At 55.0% G+C, this 24377-nt stretch overlaps 1 protein-coding gene across 7 annotated transcripts in view; it reads right to left on the bottom strand.

Moving 5' to 3' along the window:
• NOL4L (nucleolar protein 4 like) overlaps positions 1–24377 on the bottom strand; it is a 127910-nt gene that overhangs the window by 24898 nt on the left and 78635 nt on the right. For 3 of the 7 annotated variants that reach the window (XM_045444914.1, XM_045444916.1, XM_045444915.1), the window contains exon 5: positions 3633–3774. In XM_045444914.1, the coding sequence (XP_045300870.1) occupies positions 3633–3774 (142 nt within the window). Of the gene's footprint in view, positions 1–3632; positions 3775–4039; positions 4065–4293; positions 4318–8243; positions 8375–11909; positions 12140–24377 lie in introns of those variants that run through there. The other 4 variants (XM_045444918.1, XM_045444919.1, XM_045444920.1 and 1 more) reach the window with 4 other exon arrangements.

Here is a 24377-nt window from a genome sequence, read left to right as displayed (position 1 = left end):
AAGTCTCAACAGCTAGCTTCTCCCAGGCGTCTTCTCTCTACCCCAGAAGGCACCCCCTGAACCAAGTGTCTTTCCAGGCACCTGTGATGTACACAGAATTCCATTTGGACTCATAGGCCAAAGCCTCAGATAGCGCCTAGCTGCAGGTCTGGAAAAGACTCGGCCACGTGTGGGCAAGAGGCCGCAGCGGGAACAGCCTGGATCACTCTGGCCCCAAGAAGCCAGTGCTTGGAATACGTGAGGGGAAGCTCCTCTGGTTCCCAGGCTCCCCCCTACACCATCTTCTGGGGAACTTCACACATGGCCAATACCTGCCAAGGCAGAAACAGGAGGGCAGCCTCCTTCGGCACTACCCCGAGAAGGGTCAGATCACCCAAATTCTCTTCATCATCTCCTACGTCTCATGAGGTGGGACAAGACTGTATGCTCACCCACGGCAGTGACAGCCCCCAGCAGGGAAGCACCTTGTGCGTGGTGTGCCCGTCCCCCACCCCGGCCCAGTGTCTGCTGCTGTGATTTCAGGGAGCCAGGAACAGCACCCAGAAAAGAGATCCGTGAAGTACATCCTTGCAGGCAGTGGCGGGCTTGGGGGAGAAAGCACAACCATGCATGTTTCAGGGCGAGTGCATTCCCACTCCCTGCACATCTCAGAGGCAAGCTCCCAGGGGTGAAAGCTGGTGTGCTAATTCACTTCTGGTCTCGGCACGGCACGGGGACCTGGCCCGCCAAGACCCAGTCTTCATCTGCATTTGTTAAAATTTGAAAAGGGAAGGAGAGAAGAGGGGGTGGTGAAGGCAGGCGGGGGCAGGGGGGAGGAGGAGGAGGGGAAAGAGGAGGGCCCAACACATACACCTACAGGTGTGAATGTGTGCAAGCTACCTAGCTTCCCGAAATGGTTCTGGGCCGCATCACTGGCCAGCACGAGTGGTGCGCTCCCTGGGACAGCCTTGGAAGCCCCCACACTTTCTGGCTAAGGGAAAAGACCCAGGTGCTCAGATTGGGGATATCCTCAGGAACAAAGAACCCAACTGGTCCCCAACAAGGGTGGGCCTATATCCCCTCCGGATGGTGTGCTCAGAGGTAGGTCTTGATGAATGTCTGTTTCTTTATTCATTCAGGCAACAAATATTCAGCAGGCCCCTATAACGTGCCAAGCATACAGCTGGAGTCACTGGGGACAGAGTAGAGAGCAAGATTGACATGGTCTGTGCCTTGCAGGACTCACAATGGGGGCTTTAGACCTCATCTTTCCAATTTGCCAGCTCCACGGAGGACCGAGGGCCGGAGACCACACAGCAAGCCACCACGGAGGGTTGTGGCTAGGTTCGGAGTCCAGGGTAGACCAGAGCCTCTGCTTGGCCTGTCCCCACTCCGGTCCTTCGTTAACAACAGGGGATACGAGAACACCCCATAGTCTGACGGTCTCCCGTTGATTCACTGATGGGAGCAGGATCTCGGCTTGTGTCTGCACTGTAAGCACCTTCAGAGAGGGGAGCTGGCTGCGTGCCACTGTGGGGGCTGGGGGGCTGGAGGAGGGCTCTAGGCCAGGTCTGTACCCAGCCAAAACCCTATGGGAACCCACTGCTCTGGAGAAACACAGCAGTCACCAATAGATCCAGGACCAGCAGGGGCAGCAGAGACCAGGCCAGACAACTGGGCCTTCTCGAGGCCTGCGACCCCCCGCACTGGGTCTAGGTCGGCCTCCGGCCAGCACATCAGCCCACAGCCTCCAGACACAGCCTCTGATTAAATAATTAAATTGATGGTATCACAGTCAACACCGTCCTCCCTGTCTCCAGCTCGGGCTGCCTGCCCTGATAAACACCCTGGCACTGTCAGCAGGCCAGCCTGCTTCAGCCCAGTGCCCACAACCAGGAAGGCCTGGGGCGGCGGGAGGGGCAGGGGGACTGCAAGACTACACCCAGGCCGGCTCCCCCTGGGAAGCTCTTGTGGGACCAGCTGCAGGATGTGCTGACCCCAGTCTCTGCTTTATCTTCGTAACCGGCCAAGCCCCGGGCAGCGGGGCAAATGATGCTGAGGAATCCCTGCGACCCTCACAGAAATACTCCCTTCTGCTACCTGAGCCTGGAAACTGCCCACAAAGTGCCAAGTCTCCCTGGGAGATGTCTCCAACAAAAATCAGACTCCTAAAGGACGGTTTTGAGCAACAATTACATAAGACTTTTTCAAGAGTGAGTTGCGGGAATATGGCCCCCATTCAGTCCTACTACTCTGAGTTTTTAAAAAAAATGTTCTGGATCCTTCTTGGGAAGGTATAACCCTATGCCCTTGGCTGAGCTCTGCTGGCACAGCCCTTGGTGTGGCCTTTGGGCGTGGCCTTTGATCGGCTCAGATGAGGAGGGAGGTCAGCTGCTGGGCACTTCCGAGCCCCAGAACCCCCAGCAGCATGTGGCTGCCCCCACCCTGTGGGAATACTGGGAGGCGGTTACTGGTCTGGGAGGCTCTGGTGGGGAGGCTCACAGCACGAGGGGGTCGTGCCGACCTCACGAGGTGTCAGGGCACAAAAGTCTTTTCTTTCCCAGCAGCCTTATACTCCAGGCCCGGCAGAACCACCCTCTGGGCTCCCCAGCCCCTAGCCCAGCTTCCCCAGCTGCCTCCAGGCTGGGTCTCCTCCCAGACAAAGCCGGATTCAGGCCTGTGAGGGCAGTCGGGAGGCAGGCGCGCAGGGGTTCTGCCATGGAGACGAACTTTGACCCAAACTGCAAGGCTCCTACCCCTTATTTACTCTTTAAGGCTAACCCGTTTCACAGAGTTAACATTACACCCCTTTTTAACCCTGCACTTCCCTCCCGCATTCCAGGCCCGACCTTTGACCCTTCCTAATTGCTGGCTCTACACCCCAGATCTCTGAGGCTCAGCCCTGGGCTCAGCCCCCGCCCCCAATCACCTCCCCAGAACCCAGAGCCCCACCAGAGACACTGACCACAGGTGCCACCCGGGTCCCACAACTGCACGTGACTGACACAGGCGCTGTCGTCTCAGAGCCCCAGCCCCTTGGGGGTTTCACACAGGTGCTCCAGAGTGGACCCCTGGGATCTGACTTCTGACCCCAAGACTCCCATGCCAAGAAGAAGGCCTCTGTTCTGAGGGAGGCCACAGGAAGCTGCCTGGCTGGCCCTGGAGGGCAGTGGGGGCCAGGGAAGAGGCCAGACGGCTCCTGAGCTGGGCCACTTCTTATCACAAGGGCCTGGGGACACACAGTGGACAAGCTTATTGCCTGCTGGCTCACAAGGTGACAGGCAGGGACCCTGTCCTATAGCCTCATGCTGAGTTGCAGAAGCCTAACTCTTGCTTTCACTGCTGAACTCTTCCGGGTCAGGCAACTATTAGCCTTCCCAGACCTGAATCACGGTAACTTCGACATCCATATCCCACCAGCCTGTGAGCGTCAGGGCAAACAGACAGGCAGGACGGCCTGTCAGGCTGCCAGCCCCTGAGAGCTCTCTCCGTTTACCTTTGGGAGGACTTGCTCTCCCTGCAGCCAGGGGCTGGAGTGCTGGTGGAGATGCTGAGGCCCTCCAGTAGGACCCCTCGCCAGGCCCCAGCCCAGATTTCTAGGCCCCTGCAGGCAGGCACAGCCCCTTCCTCACTGGCCACTCAGAGACACTCACCGTCCTCTTGGCTGTGGAGGTTCTGAGGGCTCCGCATCCTCTCGTCCTGGCTGGGACTCAGGCTGGAGGCCAGGTGTGGGTCAGCTGACATCCATGTGGAGTCGTTCATATCAAAATCTTCACTGCTCACAGAAGTTTCATCCTGATCAGGGACAAAGAAGGTGGATGTTTCAACAGGGACAGGCTCTGTGCAGCCCCAAGGCAGCATTTTGGGTGAACCCTAGGTCCTGTGGGCATTTGGAAGCCTCCAAAGGCCACAGGGAACCCCCAAACCTTGCCCCCCGTGCAAGTGGTTCGGGCTCTGGTTCCTGTCGGAAGCCAGGGCTGAGGGCCGGCGCTGTCTGTAATTGAAGACAATTATGAGGTCTTGCATCCTGGAGGGGCGGATAGCAGGGCCTGGCTCTTACCCTTGTGAGCCAAGGTTGAAGCAAGCGCTGTAAACAAGGGCCACCACTCCCCGCCCGCAGCCCCGGGAAGAGGGCTCGCTGTGCACAGGGACGGGTGGCCAAAAGCGGGTAGCGAGACATGCGGACACTGCTGAGGCCAAGCAGACCGCCCCCACTAGGACTGCCTCCGACTCCAGCTCCCGTGGAGCATGCATGGAATTCCTTTCTCCCACTCCCCCAACCCAGAGGACATTTCTGTCTTCCTCCTTCCTAACCTTTGCTGTGCTTCAAAGATATGCTCTTGGGCAGCTTCCAGGGCTGAAAAGGCCAGCCCCAGAAGTGCAGAGAAGGAAGGGGGTGGGGCAGGCGAGGAGGGTTCGGATCAGACCGCAAAGGGGGTTTGGCTCCGGGGCCTGGGGGGCCGCCAGGGCCTTCCAAACAGCCGGAGGGCCTGTTAGAGAGGACCACGCCTGCCTCCTCTCCCCTTGCTGGCTTCAGTGAGCCCCTGGCCAGTCATCTGGGAACCCCCAGGGCGGGGCCCCTTCAATCCAGCCCTCCAGTGGGAAGGGACCCCACCTCCTTCTGGCCCAGCCTCTTTCAGGAGCAGCAAGCAACTGTGTTTGGGAGCTGGCTGTAAAATGCAAGAAAGATGGCCCAGCAGCTCCCCCCCCCCCAACTGGCTTTGCCCCCTCCCCTCTCCTCTCTAGCAGGATACAATGGCATCTGTGGGCCCCCAGTAAGGACCTCTGGCAGAGCCCCCCCACCCCCCAAAAAAAGCCTCTCCAGGGCCCCCTCACAAACGACTCTTTTATAATGAGCAAACACACTTTGGTTCGAACTTTCTTCGGAGGCTGTCCCTGAGGCAGACACATCTGTTCTCCAAGTGCTAGGGAACCGGCGTGGATTATCCACCCCTCCCCCACTATGGCAGGCTGGCAGGGAGTTTCCTGGAATTTACAGCTTCTGTGCAGCCAGTGTGTGCCCTCTGCGGCCGAATCCACCACACCAGCTCTGCCCAGCTCCGGGGTCCCCACGAGGCACACCCAGAGCCTCAGGGGACAGAGACCAGGTGTCCTCTTGGGACTTATTCCCCTCCCACCCGCTCCCACACTTCCACTCACCCTGCCTCCCTCCCACTGGCCGCCCTGCTCCTTACGCACAAGCACATCCACCCAGTCTTCCTTGGGTGAAAGCCCACTCACTCACATTCACTCAGACTATGTTCTCACACCCAGAGGGACACACATAGTCAAAAGGCTCTCTCTGCACAAAAGGCACAAAGGGACAACAAAACTCTCCCGTGCGGCCCCCCAGGATGGAACCTAAGAGTGAGAGGGGTGGTTGGCCAGAAAGCGGACCTTTGGAGGCACAGAGCCCATCGAGGCTCTGGGAGCCAGGGGCAGACACATCCTTGCTTGGGCCGCCTGCTCCTTCCCGGCTGCCCAGAGCACACTGTGCTCAGGGTCTGACCTGAGGTAGGAAGGCCTTTCCTGGCTCTTGGGTGTTGTTGAAACACCCATGATTTACAAGGCTGAATCTATTAACATCCGGAAGCGCCACCTACTCAAAACGCTTCATGCATTCATTCAACAAGCATTTATTGAACACCTACTATGAGCCAAGCACTTTCTAGGCGTTGGGAAGTTCAGCAGTGGACAAGACAGAGTCCTAGTGCTCCTGGCACTCCCTGTCCCGCAGGGGAGGAGATGGATAATCAGCAGAAAAAACACTAACAGCTGTGGTGATGAGCAAGCGGGAGAGGGGCCCGTGGGGCCGTGTTTGTCAGGTGGCCAGGGAGGGCCTCGCCAGTTAGGAAACATCTGAGAGGAAGCCCACAGGAAGTGAGGAAGGTTACCATGCAGGGGTCTGCACAGGGAGCCTTCCAGGCACTGGCACATGTTGGTGGGTCCAAGGAGCAGCCAGGAGGCCACTGTGGCCGGAGGAGAGGGGTAGGCCAGGGGCGGCGGCGCCACACAGGAGTGTCCCCTCCCAAGGTGCGCACAAGCCTGGGTGGGGCTGTCTGCAGCTGGTCCACTAAGCACACGGTGTCCTCACCCAGGAGCCAGGAGCGGGGAAAAGTCAGAACCGCTGGGCGCAGCGCTCAAGGTGCCCACACTCTACCCTCGCTCCACCAACTTGAAAACGTGAACAGACGCCAAAGTTCATTAGGCGCCAAGTGCTCCCCTTTGATCGTCTCATGTCATCCTCCCCACAGGCCCACCTGTGGGCCTCATGAGGCAGGTGTAGTCATCAGCCCCATTCTACAGATGAGAAACGGCCGCTCAAGGGGTTAGGGCGACCGCACAAGGTCGTGAGCTTACAAGCGGCAGAGCCAGACGTGCGCAATCCTGGAGGCCCAGACGCGCCATCCTTCCCACCTGCAAGGCTGCGCCCAGGCTGTCCCCCTCACCCGGAACACCCACCGGCCTGTGGCACCGCACAGCGCAAAGTCCGAACGCGTACCTGTCTCACCCACCAACTCTGGCTGTCTCCATCACTCTTACACAATCTGTCCGCACCAGCAGCCCCCTGCAGTCAGGCACACGCCCCTCAGCTGCGGCATGTCAACATACTCTGGGCTTTGCCCTGACTTTCCCCAGAGAACCTGAAGTCCTTCCGAGGGTGGGGACGAGGCAGCGTGTCTCCTGGACCCCCCCGCAAGGCCTGCGAGACGCGGGGCACTGGCTGAACTGCCTGGCGGGATCCTGGCGTTTGAGGAGGATGCGGCATCAGCTCGACAGTGGCGGCCTCGGTCCCGCCACACACGGTTCTCGAATGGAGACCATATGAAACCCGGATGGTGGCTGGCAGGCTGGCGGCAGCACACAGCCCCGCAACGTCTCCCCGTGGCACATGCCAGCCACCCCACGCAGGGCCTAGGGTTTCTCTGACTCAGATCGCTTAACTGTCCACCAGAATGACCCCCTCCACCCTTCCCTGCCCTGCCAAGTCGAAGTGGGAAGAGGTGAGCGAAACTTTACACTGAAGTTGACTGACAGCGAAAACCCAGTGCCCACCGTGCCACCGGGGTCTTTGGGGGCAAGGGTTTCACGAGATTTCCCTCCCATGGCTCCATTAAAAAAGCAGGCACCCACGTCAGGCCTGTCTCAGGATGTGGGACCCGCCCCTCGGAGATCGACCCCAGCTGCCCAAGGGCACCACAGCTAGCTGCAGAGCTGGGCTCTGAACCCAGGCGGTCTGTGCCCAGAGCCCACATCACAGAGCCGCCACACCGCGCTTCCTCTCTTCAACTGAAAGAGCCAGACTCCTTAACGACAAAGTGTCTCAGGATGAGACCCACAGGAGACTCATGGGAGATGGAGCTATATTTACACATACTCCCACACGCGCTCCCTCTCTTCAATGAGTGGCACACATTTTCTGAACATCTACTATGTGCTTGTGTTGTGCCGGGGGCACAGACGACGAAGGCTCCTTTCCTTCAGGACCTTGTTATCTACGGAGAGACACCAGCCAAAAATTCTGCCCCGCTTAAGTGCCAGGAGAAAGGGGCTACGGACCCCTCCCAAGCCACTGATGGACTGCCGAGCTCTCCCCTGGAGAGTGTTCTCACAGCCCGCGGGGTCTGCTGCACGACCCCTGGCTCTGAAGGCGGTGGCTCCGTGCAAGGTTCCAACACCGCTGCTGTAGCCGCTTTTTAGGAGGAACCAAGCGTCGTCAACCCGGTTGAAACACAGAAAACGAGTACGTTCTGACGGAGCTGCCACAGCTACTTTTGTGGGAGAGAAGCCTTCCCAGACCCCTTTGCAACCTGGCTGCTACAGCGCAGCCCCCAGCCGCAGAGGGCAGGCCGCGACCTCGCCCCCTCGATGGCTCTAGGAGCAGGCTAATTACACAGGCAGTCGCCGGTGCACGCGGCTCTGAGACCGTCCATGACTGTGCGGGGCGGGCGATGCACTCCTTTCCCGAGGGATCAGCAGGAGGTGGCCAGCGCGGCCTTGTGAGCCGCAGGCTCTTGGGCCTGTGGATTGACTTAGGGTGTTCTCCCCCTGCTCACCCAGAGGTCACGAGTTAGGCCCCTCTTGCTTTTCCCTTCTGGACTCTCAAGGGAATCTGATCTACTAATTTCTCTCTGTAAACAAACTTCAGTGAAATTTTCGTTAGAGAATAAAAGAGTGTATACAATCCAGTCTTTCTGGGCCACCTCTTCCCAGACCCCATGAGAGTGACGAGCCAGCTGCCCCCTTCCCCCAGCTCCTCTTACCTCAGACACCTTGAAGCCTACAGCCTTGCCACCTGTTGATAAAAGTCCATCATTCAGCACCAAAGGGCCTGAGCCATTGTGGGCGTCAAAGTGATAGCACCACTGCCTTTCTGAAGGGGGGGACCTTAAGAATATGTGGGGAGCAGGTGAGCAGCACCCAGCCAGCCCCTAGGACACACCCCAATCCTGGAGCCCTGACTCTGGGCAGAAGGAGAGGAACCGGACCAAACCCTCCCTGCTTATCTGCAGTCCAAAATTCATGGGCAGGTTCAGTTTCTCTCCACCCAGGTTCTGAGGCCCTTCCTCCTCTGCAGGCAAACTAGCACCAACCACTGCCCAGCCTAGGAGGAGGAGAAAACGGGAGAGCAGAGGGGAAATGGTGGAAACGCGCCTGTATCCATGGCGGGTAACTAGGAGCAGGTGCTATCAGTAACCTGATTATTTTACAACTGGGGTCAATTTCTTGGGAACTAGGTTCCTGGTGCCTCTGAAGTTGAGCCATTTGCATCCTCCAGGACAGGGATCCTGGGGTGTGCCTCAGACAACATTTTCCAGGCCTTTCCTCTCAGCTGTAACTCTATCTCTACCACTTGCTTTGAGGAAAAAAAAAAAAAAAAAAAAAAAAAAAGAGGAGGATTTGCTGAGAATTTAGTGCAATTGTAAGCCATAAGCCCTGACCAGGAGCCTTGGGTGTACGTTTCAGAGAAGGGGAGTGGGGGAGGGGAGGCAGGGATGTGCCAGAGGTGTTTCTGGGCCAGGCAGGAGACAGACCCCTCTGTCTAGACCCCACAGTCTGTTTGATGAGAGGCTGAAGCTCCTTCCAGAAAGATCGCCAGGCTGGGACAGTTGCCCCAGCACTAGCTCTACCCCAAGGAGGCGGGCACCAAGATGTAGAAAGTGAGCACCTCCTTCTGGAACACCTGCACGTTCCTTCTGGGCCCTGGAATTCTTCAGTAAGAGGCAACTCTTCCCCTTGTCTCCATGTCAGCGAGCATTACACACACAGCCTTCTGAGCATGCCAAGAAGGTACTGAACCGCATTTGACCCCAACTTAACCCCTTCGGTTCATCAGATGGCTTATTAATGGAAGACGAAAACCCCCCAGGATTGAAAGTAGTGAAGGGATTGCACAAATGAAATCTTAGGGTGGTCTGAGCCGCAGCTCCTGAGAGCTGTGGGGTCCCAAGGCTGCCACTTCATGCTCCACACTGAGCCCACCTGGCCACCAGGGGAGGAGGCCAGCCTCCTGGGGACACTCCCTGCACAATTCCACTCCTTCCTGCTAACATACCTTCTCTGCTGACTAGTCCTGTGAGCGCAAGCCCTTCTGGGAAACGTGGAGTGGGGAGGGCTGAGGCAGCCAATCCCCTAACACCTTTCAGGTGTTCTCGTACACACGCATAGGGTCCGTCAGAAACATACATACACACATAGGGAGATGCTCTGTTGTCCTTGCAGTCACGAAGGCCTGAATGCTGGGAGTGAGCATTTTCAACACCTTCCTACTAGTGTGTCGAGTGTAAAATGGGCTTTTGTTTCCTAGGCAAAGGCAACTGGCTGTTTTCCCAGCACTCCTCACCACGAGGGCCTCACTGACACCCCAGGCCCTGGCATTAACAGGGGTCTCTTTAAGAGGGTGGCTGGAGAGAGGAGTTGCAGCAGACGGGGTTCTTCCAGCCAAAAGGAGAGCTGGAGAGGAACCACTCTGAGCTAATACCCTGCAGGAGTTTCCTTCCAAGAAAAGGACCCAGACAAGACAAAAAAGTTCTTGAGAAACTCAGGGCAGCCCAGCTCCACATGGCCCCCACGGTGGCTGAGGCCACAGAAGTTTCCCCAAATCCACCTCCTCAGCTGGGAGGAAAGTTCTGGGGTGTTCTGCTCCCGAAAGGTGCTGAATGGGGTCATGCCACACAGCTGAGGTAAAGTGGGTGTGGGAGGAGGTGCTGTCTTAAAACCTACTCTATAAAACAAGCCCAGTTTGAGATGGGATTAGACAGGAGCTTGATATTATTTAAAGACACATTTGGGCCCTAATGGTTTTCCAACGAAGGGGTAATTTACTATGTAAGGACTAAACTACCCCCCAGGCCTGGGCCATATAGGGGTCTTCCCCCAGACCAACCTCCACCCCAGAAGCAGGGGGCCAGACAGCACCCCTAGTCCCATCACACAGATGGTTCTCCCCAGAGGAGCTGTGAGAGCCCCTGAACACCTCTCCCCACACCCCCACCTGGTAGGCTGGGGGCCCCAGGCTGGGGTTTCCAGCTGATTCTGGGATAAGTAGGGCTTTATCTCAAGGGAGAATCTATTTCAAGCCACAATCCTTCTCAGAAAGAGGAGGAAATCACAGAGTCCAAACACCATTTCAGGTGAAATCAGGAGGTTATTAATCTCCCCTCAGAGCAGACAGAAAGAAAAATCAATGTTTTAGAGGGGGGGAAAAGGTTCCATTTGAATTAATGGGTTTGTGGCTTCTCCATTGATCTGCGCCTCTTCACACTTTCTTTTTGTGCTTTTGTGCTCTTGGGGAGGGGGAAGGGAGAAGGGAATGGGGAGGAAGGGGGTGGGCCTCCCGGTAAGGAAAAGGACGGTCTAACCTTAACCTTTCTCCAGGAATAATGCTAATTAGCCAGGCTTAATGAGAACTTCCCCCAGGAAGCGCGGCCCAGTAGGGGCGACCGGACTCGGGCAAAACGCTGCTCCAGGTGGGAGCAGGGAGGGGGAGTCATTTCTGAACTCGAGCCGCTGGAATAAAAACTGTGGATGGCACACCCCCACCCTGCGCCACGAGAAGTGTCCGGTCCAGGAGGGCTAGGTGGAGAGCGGAGAGTGGCCGGCGGAGGCGTAAATTCAACTTAACGCGGTCGCGCGCCCTCACTCCGGCCGGCTGCCCCCGCCCCGTGTGTCCCCTTCATTTAGGGATGCCCCTTCGCCAGGAGCCGCCGCCGCCCCCCGGCTTCCGCTCTGACGGTACACCTGAGCAGGGCACCCGGTCCTCTCGGGGGAGGGACAGGGGCCTGCCGAAGTGGGCTCAACTCTGCAAACCTCATCTCAACTCCCCGCGCCGTGGCGGGGAGCCCCTCCCTGCCACTCAACGCTTCCCGTCCTCATATCCCCAAACAGTCCACTTCCCTTCTCTCGGCAGCCGCGGTGGCGGCAACCCGAGCCCGGCCCCCACCCCGCCGCCTGCGAACGCCTTCCTCCCCGGGACGCGGTGCCGAGCCCGCTGCAAACGGTGTGGCCGCAGCACAATACCGCGGCGCGGCGCAGCGCAGCGCACACAATCACCGCCCCCCAGGACCGGCGGCGCGCACGGCCCGGGAGTGGGGTGCGCCCGGCGGCCCCCCGGCACTCGCCGCCAGGCACACCTCTCCGGGACCCCAAAGCCCCTAGAGTGCACCTCCCCTGCCCGTCCCCCCCCCCACTCGGTCACACTCACCCGCCCCCCGCCCCAGCCCACTCCGCCCAGGGCGCAGCCGCTTCCCTGCGCCCCCCTCCTCAGCCCCGGCGCAGGAAGCTCCCCCGCGTCCCCCTCCCCAGAACCCCCCAGCTCCCCCACCCCCTTAACCGCAGCTCAACGGCCGGCGGCATCGGCGGGAGAAGGGGGGCGGCGGCCGGGGGCCCGGAAACGGCCCGATCGCGGGGATCCGGGTCGGACTCCGTACCTGGGCGGGAGGCGAGGCGGAGACCGGCGGTCGGGCTCGGCGAGTGAGCGGGGCGGGCGGCAGTGACAGCCCCACAGCTCCAGCTGCTGCTGCTGCTGCTGCCGCCGCGGCCGCCCGGGGAGAGGGGCTGGCACCGCCGCGGCGCGTCACTGCCCGGCCCGGGGGCGGGGGTGGCCAGGGGGAGGGCCCAGGCGAGCGGCGGCGGCAGCGGCGGCGGCGCCGCGGCCGGGAGGGAGGAAGAGGGAGGGGGGCACCGGGCACGGGGAGGCGGGGGAGGGGGGGCGGGACCGGGCACGGGGCGGGGGCCGGGGGGAGGGGAGCGCGGGGAGGGCGCACGCAGGGGGAGTAGGAGGAGCAGCAGGAGGAGGAGGTGGAGGGGCTGACGAGAGGGAGGAGTGGGCACGGGGGGAGGGGGAGAGAGGAAAAGGAGGCACCCAGAGAGAGGAGAAAGGAGGGAGAGGCCGGGGGGCGGGGAGGGGGGAGAGGAGGTGGAAGGAGGGGGTGCTGGGCCAGGTAGTGGGGGAGGGATGAGGGCGCACTGGACGCGCTGCCGTGCGCTCCGGGGGGAGAGCGCTCTTAAGGGGGAAGCGCTTCGAGGAAGATTCTTGCTGGGGGCTGAGCCCCGGAAAGAAAGCGGTGGGGTGTGTGCCCGCCCCTCGCTCCTGGAGGCCGCAGTCTTCGGGTCTGGGGGTTGGAAGGGGAGGCACCCGGCCCGCCGGCTCTCTGCGTTCAGGCCAGGAGAGGAGAGACTTGGCCCAAAGAAAGTGACTCAGGCACCATTAGGAACTCTCCGCGCCCTGGGGCCTTCGGGCAGCCCTGGACCTCCTCGTGTCCCCTGGTTCCCTGGGCACGCGGGTCCTCGCTGGGCGGGGCTGCTGGGTCCCCGGGCGGTCTCAGCGAGACCCTAGTCTGGGAGAATCAGGCACGTGGCCGGCTCTCTCCCGCCCCCCCCACCCCTATCTCAGGGCCCCCCTTTTCTTGATCAAGTTCAAGATCGGGGTCCTTAGCTTGCTGCCCCCCCTGCCCCCTCCTCTCCCCTCCCCCTCCCTATATTCCGTACCATCTCGCCTCTTCACTCTTCCTTTGTCTCTTTCCCACCACTTAGTTTACACCCTCCCATGCTCCCCTTCTTCCTCCCTGGCGGGCGCCTGGGACTCCAAGATGCGTTCACCTGTCCGACCCAAACATTTCTGCGATCCGGAGCGCTCGCCGCCGCCTCGCTCTCTGCTCCCTCCCGGCCACCCCCACCCACTCCTCCCGCCGGTCATTGTGCTCCTCTAGACCACACGGTACCGGCTCCTTACGGCGCGCGAGCTACAGTTGTAAAGTAATAGGATAACATCACGAATGCTGCTCCATCCCAGACCTGGGCGCGTACTGTCCGCGGAGACACAGTGTGGCAGGAGAGGGAAGACCCAGGCGGAGCAGAGACGCCGTCCTCCGCACAGGCGGACCTTGTCCGCCTGGGGTGCTGGAGAAGACCGCGTGGGGCGTCGCGGGGTGGGGGGTGGAGGACCCTGGACCTGCGAGCAACCTCAGACTCAGCCTAGAACAGAACTCGCTCGTCCCCAGACAGCACAATTAGACCCCAACAGACAAGATGGGTCAAGGGCAGACGTCCCCCTCCTCAGATTCACAACCTCCGTTACCACGCATCAGCTTTCAGGAAAAGCTTGTGCTTTAACAGGGATGAGGAGCTGCCCTCGTGGAATTCTGTGAGGAAATGGCCAAAAAACAAAACAAAAATACCAACAACGATCCCACCTCCTGGTCCCTCTAGTCGCATCCGAAAAAGAAGGGCAATTTCTACTGACTTCACGCTACAACTCATTCACAGTAGAACAGCAAAGAAAAAAAAAAAAAACAAAAACAAGACAGCCATCTCGATTGTTTGCAATTTTGAAACAGACTGCCTTTAACCCTCCAACTTTTTTTCTCTAAAAGCCTTTTTCTTTCTTTCACTGAAAGCTTTGCATTGTGAACAATCCGAGGTAAACAAGGCTCCCTCTACAGGTGTGAGTGGGAAGTACAACACAGGTTCAGAGCTCAGTATTCACCCCTTAGAAAAATAGGATGGCAACATATCAAATTAAAGGCAGACAGGCTTGTCCCACACGTGCTAAAGATTTATTGTCAGTATAGAACTTACACTTTATTTTTAAAAGAGGGTCTAAGCATGTTACTCATTAGCGCCTTTTATTCCTAAAATCCAATGTGTTTTCAAACCGAAAACTGCGCCCTTCCCAGTTTTCTCTAATAGATCTTCTTGCCCATTGTCGTGGGGACAGCCTGGAGGCTGCATCACCTGAATGTCCACACGTGTTGGTGCCCAATAATGATTTTTAGAATTTTAATTAGTGGCCATGACTCTCCAATTCATCCAGGGAAATGCGGGCGTTTCCAACATGGGAAATGCCCTTCCTCACTTTGAAAATGAGATAATTCAGGCCCGGATTTCCCATCTCTTCCCACCACATTTCTAGAGACCTTTGACTTCTCTTGGCCTGATTCACTATTTCACAGCAGTGGTGGACATCTGGGCTTGAAATATAAAGCCAAATCCAGCTGAAGTTCAAAGGTGGAATTGAACCCAGATAACCCACCTCCTTTCTGACTAATAAAAGAGAGCCAGTACCGCCCAGGAGAGCAGAGCAGTGATTTTCTCTAGGCATGAAATGTGAACTCATTTACCATCCCTGAGATAAAACAGCCTCAGCCCCACTCAACCCACAGAAAGCAGTTGGGAGCCCTAGAGAAACCTGGCTGTTTAGCAGCACCGAAAATTAGGTGAATTTTCATGTGTGCTGAAGCCTGCAGAAATCTCCCAGATCCTTATTCCTGCAGGAGTGGCCACTCCTTGAGTAACCTTGTGCTGGTTGTTTTCAGTGTCCTTGTGCCTTTGGACACCTCCCTCAATCCTTAAAGTGGCCACAGCACGGGTCCCAACAAGGAATGGCATGACCTAGTTTCTTGACCACTAATTCTCCCAAGGATGCGACCTTCCTTCTTTTGGCCCCAGTCTTGGTGGGAGAGTATGGCAGGGAAGGCTGCTCCCATCTGCTTCAGAGGGCAGTACTGCCTTCATGTCCCCTTCATGTCAGGCTCTGCAAGCAGTGGGTGCTTTTTTTTTTTTTTAATGTTTATTTATTTTGAGAGAGAGAGAGAGAGAGAGAGAGAGAGAGAGAAAGTGGAGGAGGGGCAGAGGGAAAGGAAGACAGAGAATCCCAAGCAGGCTCCACACTGAGCTCGAGCTCATGAACCGTGAGATCATGACCTGAGCTGAAATCAAGAGTCGGATGCTCTACCGACTGAGCCAGCCAGGCGCCCCAACAGTAGGGGTTTTTGTAAGTGGACAATTGGCAGGGCATTTGCTCTATAGGGCAGTTTCTTAAGCAGCAAACTCCTCCAGACAGACTCCTATATGACATGAGACATCCCCCCCACAAGTAGGGACCTGGCCGAGGGGATCAAGGGTTTGTTACTATTAGGAAAAACAGGAGCTTAGTCTGATCAGAGAGGATACTGTTCAAGCATCACAGAGCATTTAAAAACCCATCTATCCCTATATATTACTTACTTATGATGGAAGAGAACATGTACCTGCACAATGGACAGACTGGCAGGCACCCATAACCATGCGATCAAATTCAGGAGCCCCCTGAAGTGGGGCCACCTGACATGATGTGCTCACCTCCTGAAGAGATGCAATCATCACCCATGTTGTGTTCTCCAAAACGCATAACCTGAATCTGATTATGAAGAGACACCCAGACAAGAAATCTAGAGAGACTCTCTACAACACGACTGTCCTGGACTCTTCAAAAAGATTCATTGTTATTAATTCGGGTGTTCTAAACCCTGAGAGTAAAGAGAAATAACAACTAAATGCAAAGTTTGAATCCTGGTTGGATCCTGGAAACAAGGAGTAAGATGGAGATGGGGTGAAGGAGAGGCACAGGAAGTCGGGGCGAGGGATCGAGTGGAGATGGGTTGAGGGTGGAGACAAGGGTGGGCTCTGGGCTGAGTGGTCAGAGAAGGACCCTCTCGAGAGTAAGCCAATGTGTGCCCTGACCCCAGGGTGGCTGAAGTGGACAACTGGGTGAAGACCTGGGGGCACAGTCTTCCAGGCAGAGGGAAGAGCTGGTGCCAAGGCCCTGAGGTAGGAAGGGACTTGGCATGTTTGAGGAACAGAAAGGTGAGCAGTGTGACCAGAGCGAGATGGGCCGGGGTCGGGGGGATAAAGGTGAGAAGGTATTCAGGGCCAAGCATGCAGGGCCATGTACACCACTGTAAAGTACGTGGATTTTATTCTAAGAGTGAGGAAATGATGCAATATGAATTACGTTTTTAGATCAGAGGAGATGAGATTATAAGGAAGCAAGAGCGACAGCAGGGAGACCAGTGAGGAGGTCCAATAGAATCTAGCCAAATGGGACTGGTTCAAATTCTGGTTCTGACACTCAAGTGACTTTGGGCACCACACTTAAATCTCTTTAAGCCTCAGTTTCCTGATCTACAAAGTGGATAATAAGAGTGTGGTTAATGTAGTATTTGACACCAAATTTCCCCTTTCAAATTGGACACTGTGGTGGCCAGCCTCCAAGATGGCTCCGTGTGATCCTCACCTCCTGGTATCACACCCTAGTGCCCTGTCACAATGGTCACAATGAATAGGGCTGTGCAAGCTATTAGATATTGTGGAAATGAGGGTGTATGACTTCTGAGGTTAGGTCATAAAATGCAGCTGGATATCCTCCTGAGGGGTAGTATTTGGCAAATGGTAGCTTTTATCATCATCATCAGGATTCTGAATTTTCACAATGATAACCCCCCAACCCCCTGCACAAATGCTGCACTGGTTTACTCAGCCACCAGTGACGGGTGGCAATTCCCATTTCATGGCATGCTTGTCAGTGCTTAGTATTAGCAATCTCTTCTGTCTTTACCAATCTGAGAGGTGAAAAATAGTATCTCTTATTTTCCTTTGCCTCTCTTCATTTGTCAGTGTGAGTGTATATTTATGTGTATCATGTATTTATCGGTCACTTGCATTTCTTAGAACAACCTGTTCATATTCTTTGCCCATCTTTCTATTTGGGTTGGTGGTATTTTTTTTTAATTTTATTAAAAAATGTTTTTTGACATTTATTTTTGAGAGAGAGAGAGAAAGAGAGAAAGAAAGGAAGAAAGAAAGAGAGAAAGAAAGAAAGAAAGAAAGAAAGAAAGAAAGAAAGAGAGAAAGAAAGAAAGAAAGAAAATGTGAGCGGGAAAGGGGCAGAGAGAGACAGAGACACAGAATCCGAAGCAGGCTCCAGGCTCTGAGATGTCAGCACAAAGCCCAATGCACGGCTCAAACTCCTGAGCTGTGAGATCATGACCTGAGCTAAAGTTGGATGCTCAACCGATTGAGCTGCCCAGGCGCCCTGGTGGTCTTTTTTTTTTATGAAGGAAATTTAATCTTTTGTCATATATTTTGCAAATATGTTGTCCTTTTGTTATCTTTTTTATTTTATTTGTGATGAGATTATTTTGCCATATGGAAAATTTTTATTTTTATATCCTCTCAATTTTTTTTTCTGAAAGGGCTTAAAGGTTTCAGGCCAAAACAAAGGTTTTTCCCACTCTAAGATTATAAAAGTAATTCACCCATATTTTCTTGTAGAGCACTTATAGCTTCATTATATTAAATCTTTTTCTTTCTTTTTTTTTTTTTTTTTAAATAAGCTCTATGCCCAATGGGGGGCTTGAACTCAGGACCCTGAGATCAAGAGTCACATGTTGTACTGAGTGAGCCCACCAGGTGCCCCAAATCTTCATTCAAATCTGTAATTTATCTCCATATAAGTAGTGAGGTCTACTACTAAACCTAGTTTGTATTTTTTTAAGTGGTTCTCCAAGTTGTCCCAATACCATCTTTTAAATAATTCATCTTTGTCCATGGGTTAGAAATGCCACTATTATAGTACACTACACTAATTTTCCCTTATTTTTAGAATTGTCTATTCTATTTTATTGATCTATTCCTGTCCCAGTATTATAGCTCTAGAATATATTTTAATATCTAGTAGGACTGACATCCACCTCTATCCCCCAAGAGCTGTCCAATTAAACCCAGGCCGTAACAGAGAGGTGCCCTAGGTGCAGACAATCATGGAGAAAGGAGGGGCTTGGGGTAGGAGGTTCTTGGGAGAGATGCCATCCATCTGAACCAAAGAAGGCAGGAGGAATGTGACAGGTGGCAAGTAGGGAGGGCATCTCAGCAGGAAGAGGAGCATGGATGGAACCACCAAGGGCTTCACACATGCCTGGATTCAAAACACCTGATCTGTGGATTGGGGCCTAGCTTGGCTTCTCCATCTATTCTTGGCATTGGCTGATTTTTGCACAGCTGGCTGCAACCTCATAGTCAGTTTGACCACTTTGCTGAAATCTAGAAGAACCGTCCAATACTGTGTCCTCATTCCTTCTCTATTTAGATAAATTTCCCATGTGAATATAACTAAAAGGGCCTGGCTTGTGGAAATGTACTTTCCTAACAACCACAACAAAACGTAGAAATTACACTTTCACCCAATCTCCTTTTCAGTGATGTGTTGCTTTAAAGTGTCATCAGTTAATCTCTGTTCATGTCGCTCTCCTACTCCAAAACCTTCAATGGCTCCCAGTTGCTGGCAGAATCAAGTTGCAGCTCAATGGCCTCGTGTTCGAGGCCTTCCACAGCCCTGCTGGCCTTGTATCCTTCTGTTCCAAGCGGTGAACTCTGCTTCAGAGAGACTCACTATCTTCTGTTCCCCAATTACCCATGTGTGACCCCTTCCTTCCTTTGATCATGCATGCTTTCAGGCACATGTTCTTTTCACAAATATGTATAGACCCCCTATCACATGCCATGCACCATGATAAGTATGGGAGACCCAGCAATGAACAATACAGATATAAGTCTGTCCACTCAGAGCCTGCAGGCCAGCAGGAGAGAGAGAGAGAGAGAGAGAGAGAGATTAAACAAATGACCACATGGTTTCTGGTCACAGGATGTACATTCAGTTTGTACTTGACAGTTGTGGGGCCTGTTGAGAACAAAGTCCCCGGCATGAAAGAAGGACATACTGGATCCTGGAGGGATCCACTGAGGAGGTGACATTTAAGTTGGGCATTGAAGGATGCATGCTAGAAAGGTGCTTTCGGCCATCAGCAAAGACCCCCTCCACCCTTGCCAAATCTGGAACCCTCTGAACCTGGAGCAGCCAATTTCGCAGACCACACAGCTGGCTCTTGTGGCAGGTCTCCGTTACTCCCGTTACCTAATGTGCTTGTACTTCCTGTTTCCTGCTTTATACCTCCTTTCCCCAACTGGACCATGAAAACTCTCAGGGCTAGGACAGGCTCTTAGGCGGCACAGTCCCCGGCAGAACTCCTCACTGCATCACTCAGGACCCCGTTTCGCCCTCCGCCCAGTACAGCTCTGAGCTCCACGACGCAGCTCTGAATTAGGCACACCATCTGCAACCCAGGCCGCACTTTGTAACTCCCGCAGAGCACGCGCTCCCCCCTCCTCTCTCTTCCTGCGTTCTAGCACCTTTGGAGAGGCTCAGCCAAAAAGCCAAGGCCGGCTGCAACCCAGCACTTCCACTCCTAGGTACGCACACAACAAACCAAAGGGGGACGCTCCCTACAGAACACATTCTAGAAGGATCACAGAACACTATTCGCAGGAGTCCCAACCTGGAAGCCACCCGAGTGAACGCTAACCGAGACCGGCTGGCCGTGGCTCCACACGTGCTGTGGAATACCCCTCGGCGACAGAGGGAGCACCACACAGATGATGCTCACAAACTCAGGCTTGTGAGTGAAGATGCGCATGTTATATGATTCTGTTCATAGTCACTTCTAGAATAGGAAAAACCAATGTATGCTATTAGAGGCCAGGGTGGTGGTCACCCTTGGTGGGGGTGGTGACTGGGAGGGGGCACAGGGGGTCTCTGGGGTGCTGACAATGTTCTGTTTCTTGATCTGAGAATTGGTCACAGGAGGTGGATTCAGTCTGGAGAAACTCACTGAGCTGTCCACTTAAACGATGTGTGCTCTTTTCTGTTTGAGTGGTATAGTTTAATGAAAGTTTGAAAAAGGAAAAAAAAAAAAAAAGCTGGAGCCAGTTACCATGGTCGAGCAGCCTGGAGCTTGGTGTGCTCAATTACTGCGACCCACTCTGTGCCAGGCACTTACGCTGGATGGTAGTATATGTTACCTTATTGAATCAGCCAAACAGCAAGGTTGGTATTAATTGCCGTCGTGTAATGACAAGTAGGGGCTCTGGGAGGAAGATTAAATGACTCATCCAGTCACCCAACAGTGAGGAAGCTGGCATTCAGAGGCCAGGGGACATGCCCGCAGTCACAGAGCTGGAAGCTAGTGGCCGTGCTGGGGTTCGAACCAGGGTATGTGGGTCCCCAGAGTGTGGGGAGTGCCCTGCTGAGGCAGGACCGCTGAGTCGGACCATGTGGTGTCATACTTCACCGACCTGCAGCACAGAAAGACAAAGCCCCAGAGCAAGTCTGGGCCCTCAGAGGTCTCCCTCAGGCTGAGCACTGGCAAGGGGCTGGGGCTGCTCCCCCCGGTGGGACCCCAAGGCTTCTCCATGCAACCCCTGAGGGAAGCTGGGCCTGGGGTCTTTCCTTAGCTCTTCAGCAGGTGATGGGAGGAGAGGCCAGGGCCCCTCTGCCAGATGCTGCAGCTACCGGATGCTGCTCCAAGGAAGACAGGCTCGGCTGTGGGGACAGGTTGCCAAGAGAAAGGGGCGGGTGGCACTTCCCCTTTTCGGCCTGCACCCTCCGTGGCAGAGCCTGAGGCTGGGAGGTGTGTGGGTCATGGCCAAGGGTTCTGGGGGCAGAGCTACAGCACGGAGAACTTTCTGACGGCTGGAGTCCTATGCCTGGTGGGCAGCGCCGGGGTGGGGGTACAGCCGGGGAGCAGGTGACTGGGGTGTGTTCTGTTTACATTCAGGCCCTTCCTCGACGTGACCTCAGGCAGGCAACCTAACCTCTTTAACTTTGTTTTCTCATCTCTAAGATGGGGGGAAAACAGGGACTCGCTCTGAAGGCTGCTGTGAGGTTTAAATGCAGTGATGCATTTAAATAAGTAGTTTGTAATAAAGGCATCAGCCAAAATACTTTCACCGAGTCCCTGCTGTGTGCCGGGTCCTGCCCCACGTGCCAGGACTGCGGTGCTGGGATAAGGGGACCCAGACCCATCCCTCTGAAGCTGTTAGTGCTGGTGCCACTGGGGGCCTTGGCCTGTCTCTATATTTGCTCAATCTCACCTTCCTTTTCCTTTCTCTCCTCCTTCCTCTTCCCTTGGGAAGTAATAGCATAATGTTAGAGGGAACAGGGCTCTCTCGCACTAGCTCTATGACCTTGGATAAGTTACCTGAGCTCTCTGAGACTGAGCCTAGTTTCCCCAGCCACGTGGGGGACCTGGCACACAGAAGGCCTCCAACAACCATTCCTTCTCTCTTCCTTCCTCTCCTTCTTCTCTTCTTCTCCCTCCCTGCTTCTCCTCTGTTTCCCTCCCTTCTTATTATTTTCTCCCACCCGATCCTTTGGCATCTTAATAACCCAAGTGCATTATCAAGCTCAATTGATCGCACCCAGGCCATGGGAGACTCTGTGGACTAACTTATCTGATACCCAAACTCGACATTTCTCCTTTCCTTTTCTCAACTAGAGAGGGTAGAAAAACAAAATTCTTTCTCTCAAAGCCTCCCCTGCCGCTGGAGGTAGCCACGTGACACTGGCCGATGTGATGTCAACAAAAGTCTATTGGCGATTTTCTGGGAAAGCTTTTGCTTTGCTGGACTAAGCTTACACCACCCCTTCCCATCTTCCTCTCACCTTGAATGTGGACAAGATGGTTGGAGCAACAGCAGCCAACTTGCAAGCATGAGGAAAAGGTCAGCAACATCAGAGGCATCAACAACATTGTAGACATTAACCCCAACAATGGCTCCTCCGCTCGTCTTGTTTCAGCAGTAAAAAAAAAAGCTTCAAGTTTGGCTGTACAGTCAGCTGACTTTTTGCTCTTACAGTCAGGAGCATGCATCTCTGAATGATTCATGGGATTTCTGTTTGTGGTTGGACTGGACAGCAAGGACCCCACTCCTATGTGGCTTTTTCTCTAGAATGTAGACTCCTTAAAAAGACTGAGGAAGGCGGCTATGTCCAGGCACCTGCTGTGCACGCGTGGTGCCTGGGAGAAGACAAGTTCTTATTTCCCTTCCCTATGAACTCTGCAGGAGGGGACGGTGCCAAGGCTATTGCACGGTTGTGCCTGGGCACTTCCTGAGCCACAGCACTGCACCAGTTAAAACATATCTTCTGTTTCTATGCTATTTTTTTCTTGAGGCACTTAAGAGACATTCCAAAGATCCAAGCCTTAAAACACCATGGGGCTAGCATGGGCTCAGTTACTCATTTCCACCGAGGAGGAAACTACAGGAGAGAGAGGAGTCCTGGCCTGAAGCCAGGCTGCTTGTGGTTATGCTGGGCTGAGCCCTTCTGCCTGTCTTTAGCACCTCAGCCCAAAGCTTTCTAGGCCCTGTTATTGGGGTCCTATGGAAAGGTGGAGGGGGTGCCGCCTGGGCATAGGAGAGGAAGGTGGGCGGAGCTATGGGCCCCTCTGCCAGCTTTCCCAGCAACATGCCCGCCTGTTGCTGCCCCTTGACATGCTGGACTTCCTCCCCAAAAGAACTTCCTTGAAGGAAGGGGTTCCTCTGTCAAAAGGCAAACTTTGGAAACCACTAAAGCCTGGCCTAAATCTGCTGTTTCAGTAACAGGGAAACTGCAGCACAGAGAAGTGAAAGTCAGATAGCTGGTCAGGGGCAGGGCCACACCTATAACCCGAGTCCCCGGACACCCTCTTGGGTGCTCGTCTCTGCTCGTCACCACCCCCAGTAAAGCCACCAGTCTCCTCTGGTGGAGGAAAATGCAGCCTAAGGTTTCACACTGAACACGACAAACTTCATATCCAGCTGGCGGGCCCAGAGGGGGCTGTCCTCTGCACACCGCTCAAGGTTGTTCAAGCGTGTCTCCACCTCACTCCCTCTGTCCTAGCCCCCTTGCTGTTCCACCCCAGGGCCTTTGCACTTGTGTCTGCTCCACCTGGCAAGCCTTTTCTCCTTCACTGCCCCACGTCTGGCTACTTCTTACCATTCAGGTCTGACCACTTCATATCCATCTGGGCTTGGACTGCCACCTGTTCAGAGAGGGCTTCTCACCCAGAGGTGCAGTCTATCAACTCTCCCTATTTTAATTCTCTGCCCCAAACTTCTCACTTTTGTGTATTTTTTCTTATTGATTTGTTTATCATCCCTACAGCCTGGGAGTTCCCCGAGAACAGGATCCTTATCTGTCTCTTTCGCTGCTGTATCTTCTTTGCTCAGAACATAGTACAGAACATAGTAGGAACTTCAGTGACGTTTGAATGAAGGAAGGAAGAAAAAATATTAAAGCTGTACAAACACAGGGTCACTGGGAGGGCACGGGTCTGGTGGGCTGTGAGCAGAAGCCGCGGGCCTGTGTCTCTTCCGTCTGAGTGGAGGTGGGGGGACGACCGGCTGCCAGGGGTCCATGCCTGGTCACCCTGAGTGACACAAAGCAGCCGGCACAAATTCACAGTGCAGCACTGTGCCATCCCACCCTCAAAAAAGAAAAAAAGAAAAGGCTGCTAATGAGGTAAACACAATCATAACCAGGAAAATCTTGGCCATGCCTCTTTGCGTTCACCCAAAGCCATTATCTCTAATTGATCTCCAGACATCAGCTGCTGAAGCGTCTGAACTCCTCCCGCATCCCCCAGGTCTGGTTACAGAGCCCTGGCTCACCCACCCACAGGCCCACCCAGTGGGGTCACATCTCCCCCAGCAGCTCTTTGCTGGGGTGCCGGGACCCATCTGCCCCCCATGTGGGAAGTAGCAATCAGGGCGGTAAGAGTCGGGGGGGGGGGGGTCAAGAACCTATGGAAAACCACGACCCACAGATGCTCAGCTGCCAGGGGCCCAGAGACCTATATTTCAGGGCCTTCAGTGGGAGGCTAGACAAAGCCACCAGGGGACTTGCCCCCCCACCAAATGTGACAGAAAACAGGGAGGGCTGGAGAAAGCACGCTGCCCCAAATAACCTACTTGCTCTAGATGGAAGATACCTTGAAAGCTGGGGTTAGGAGTTCAGTTGTGAAAACAGCAACGACAATGACCCAATGGGACTTGGTCACAAGACAGGGCCCCTCTGGGCCTCAGTCAGGCTGGGCCCAGAGAAGGGGGGGGGTGTCACAAGGTCAGCTGTCGGTTCAGTGACCATCTGGATGTTTTGAGTTGCTCCTTCCTGGCCCAGCCCAGCCCAGGAGAGACACCTCCTTTCCTGCTGGATCTCTCTTGTCCTTAAAGACAGAGCAGGAGTCAGCTCCCCAGGGTGCCTC

Source organism: Leopardus geoffroyi, chromosome A3 (assembly GCF_018350155.1).
Source record: "Leopardus geoffroyi isolate Oge1 chromosome A3, O.geoffroyi_Oge1_pat1.0, whole genome shotgun sequence".
Taxonomy (NCBI): Eukaryota; Metazoa; Chordata; class Mammalia; order Carnivora; family Felidae; genus Leopardus; species Leopardus geoffroyi.
The sequence above is the reverse complement of the archived record's forward strand: the minus strand, read 5'-3'. Positions and strand labels throughout refer to the sequence as shown.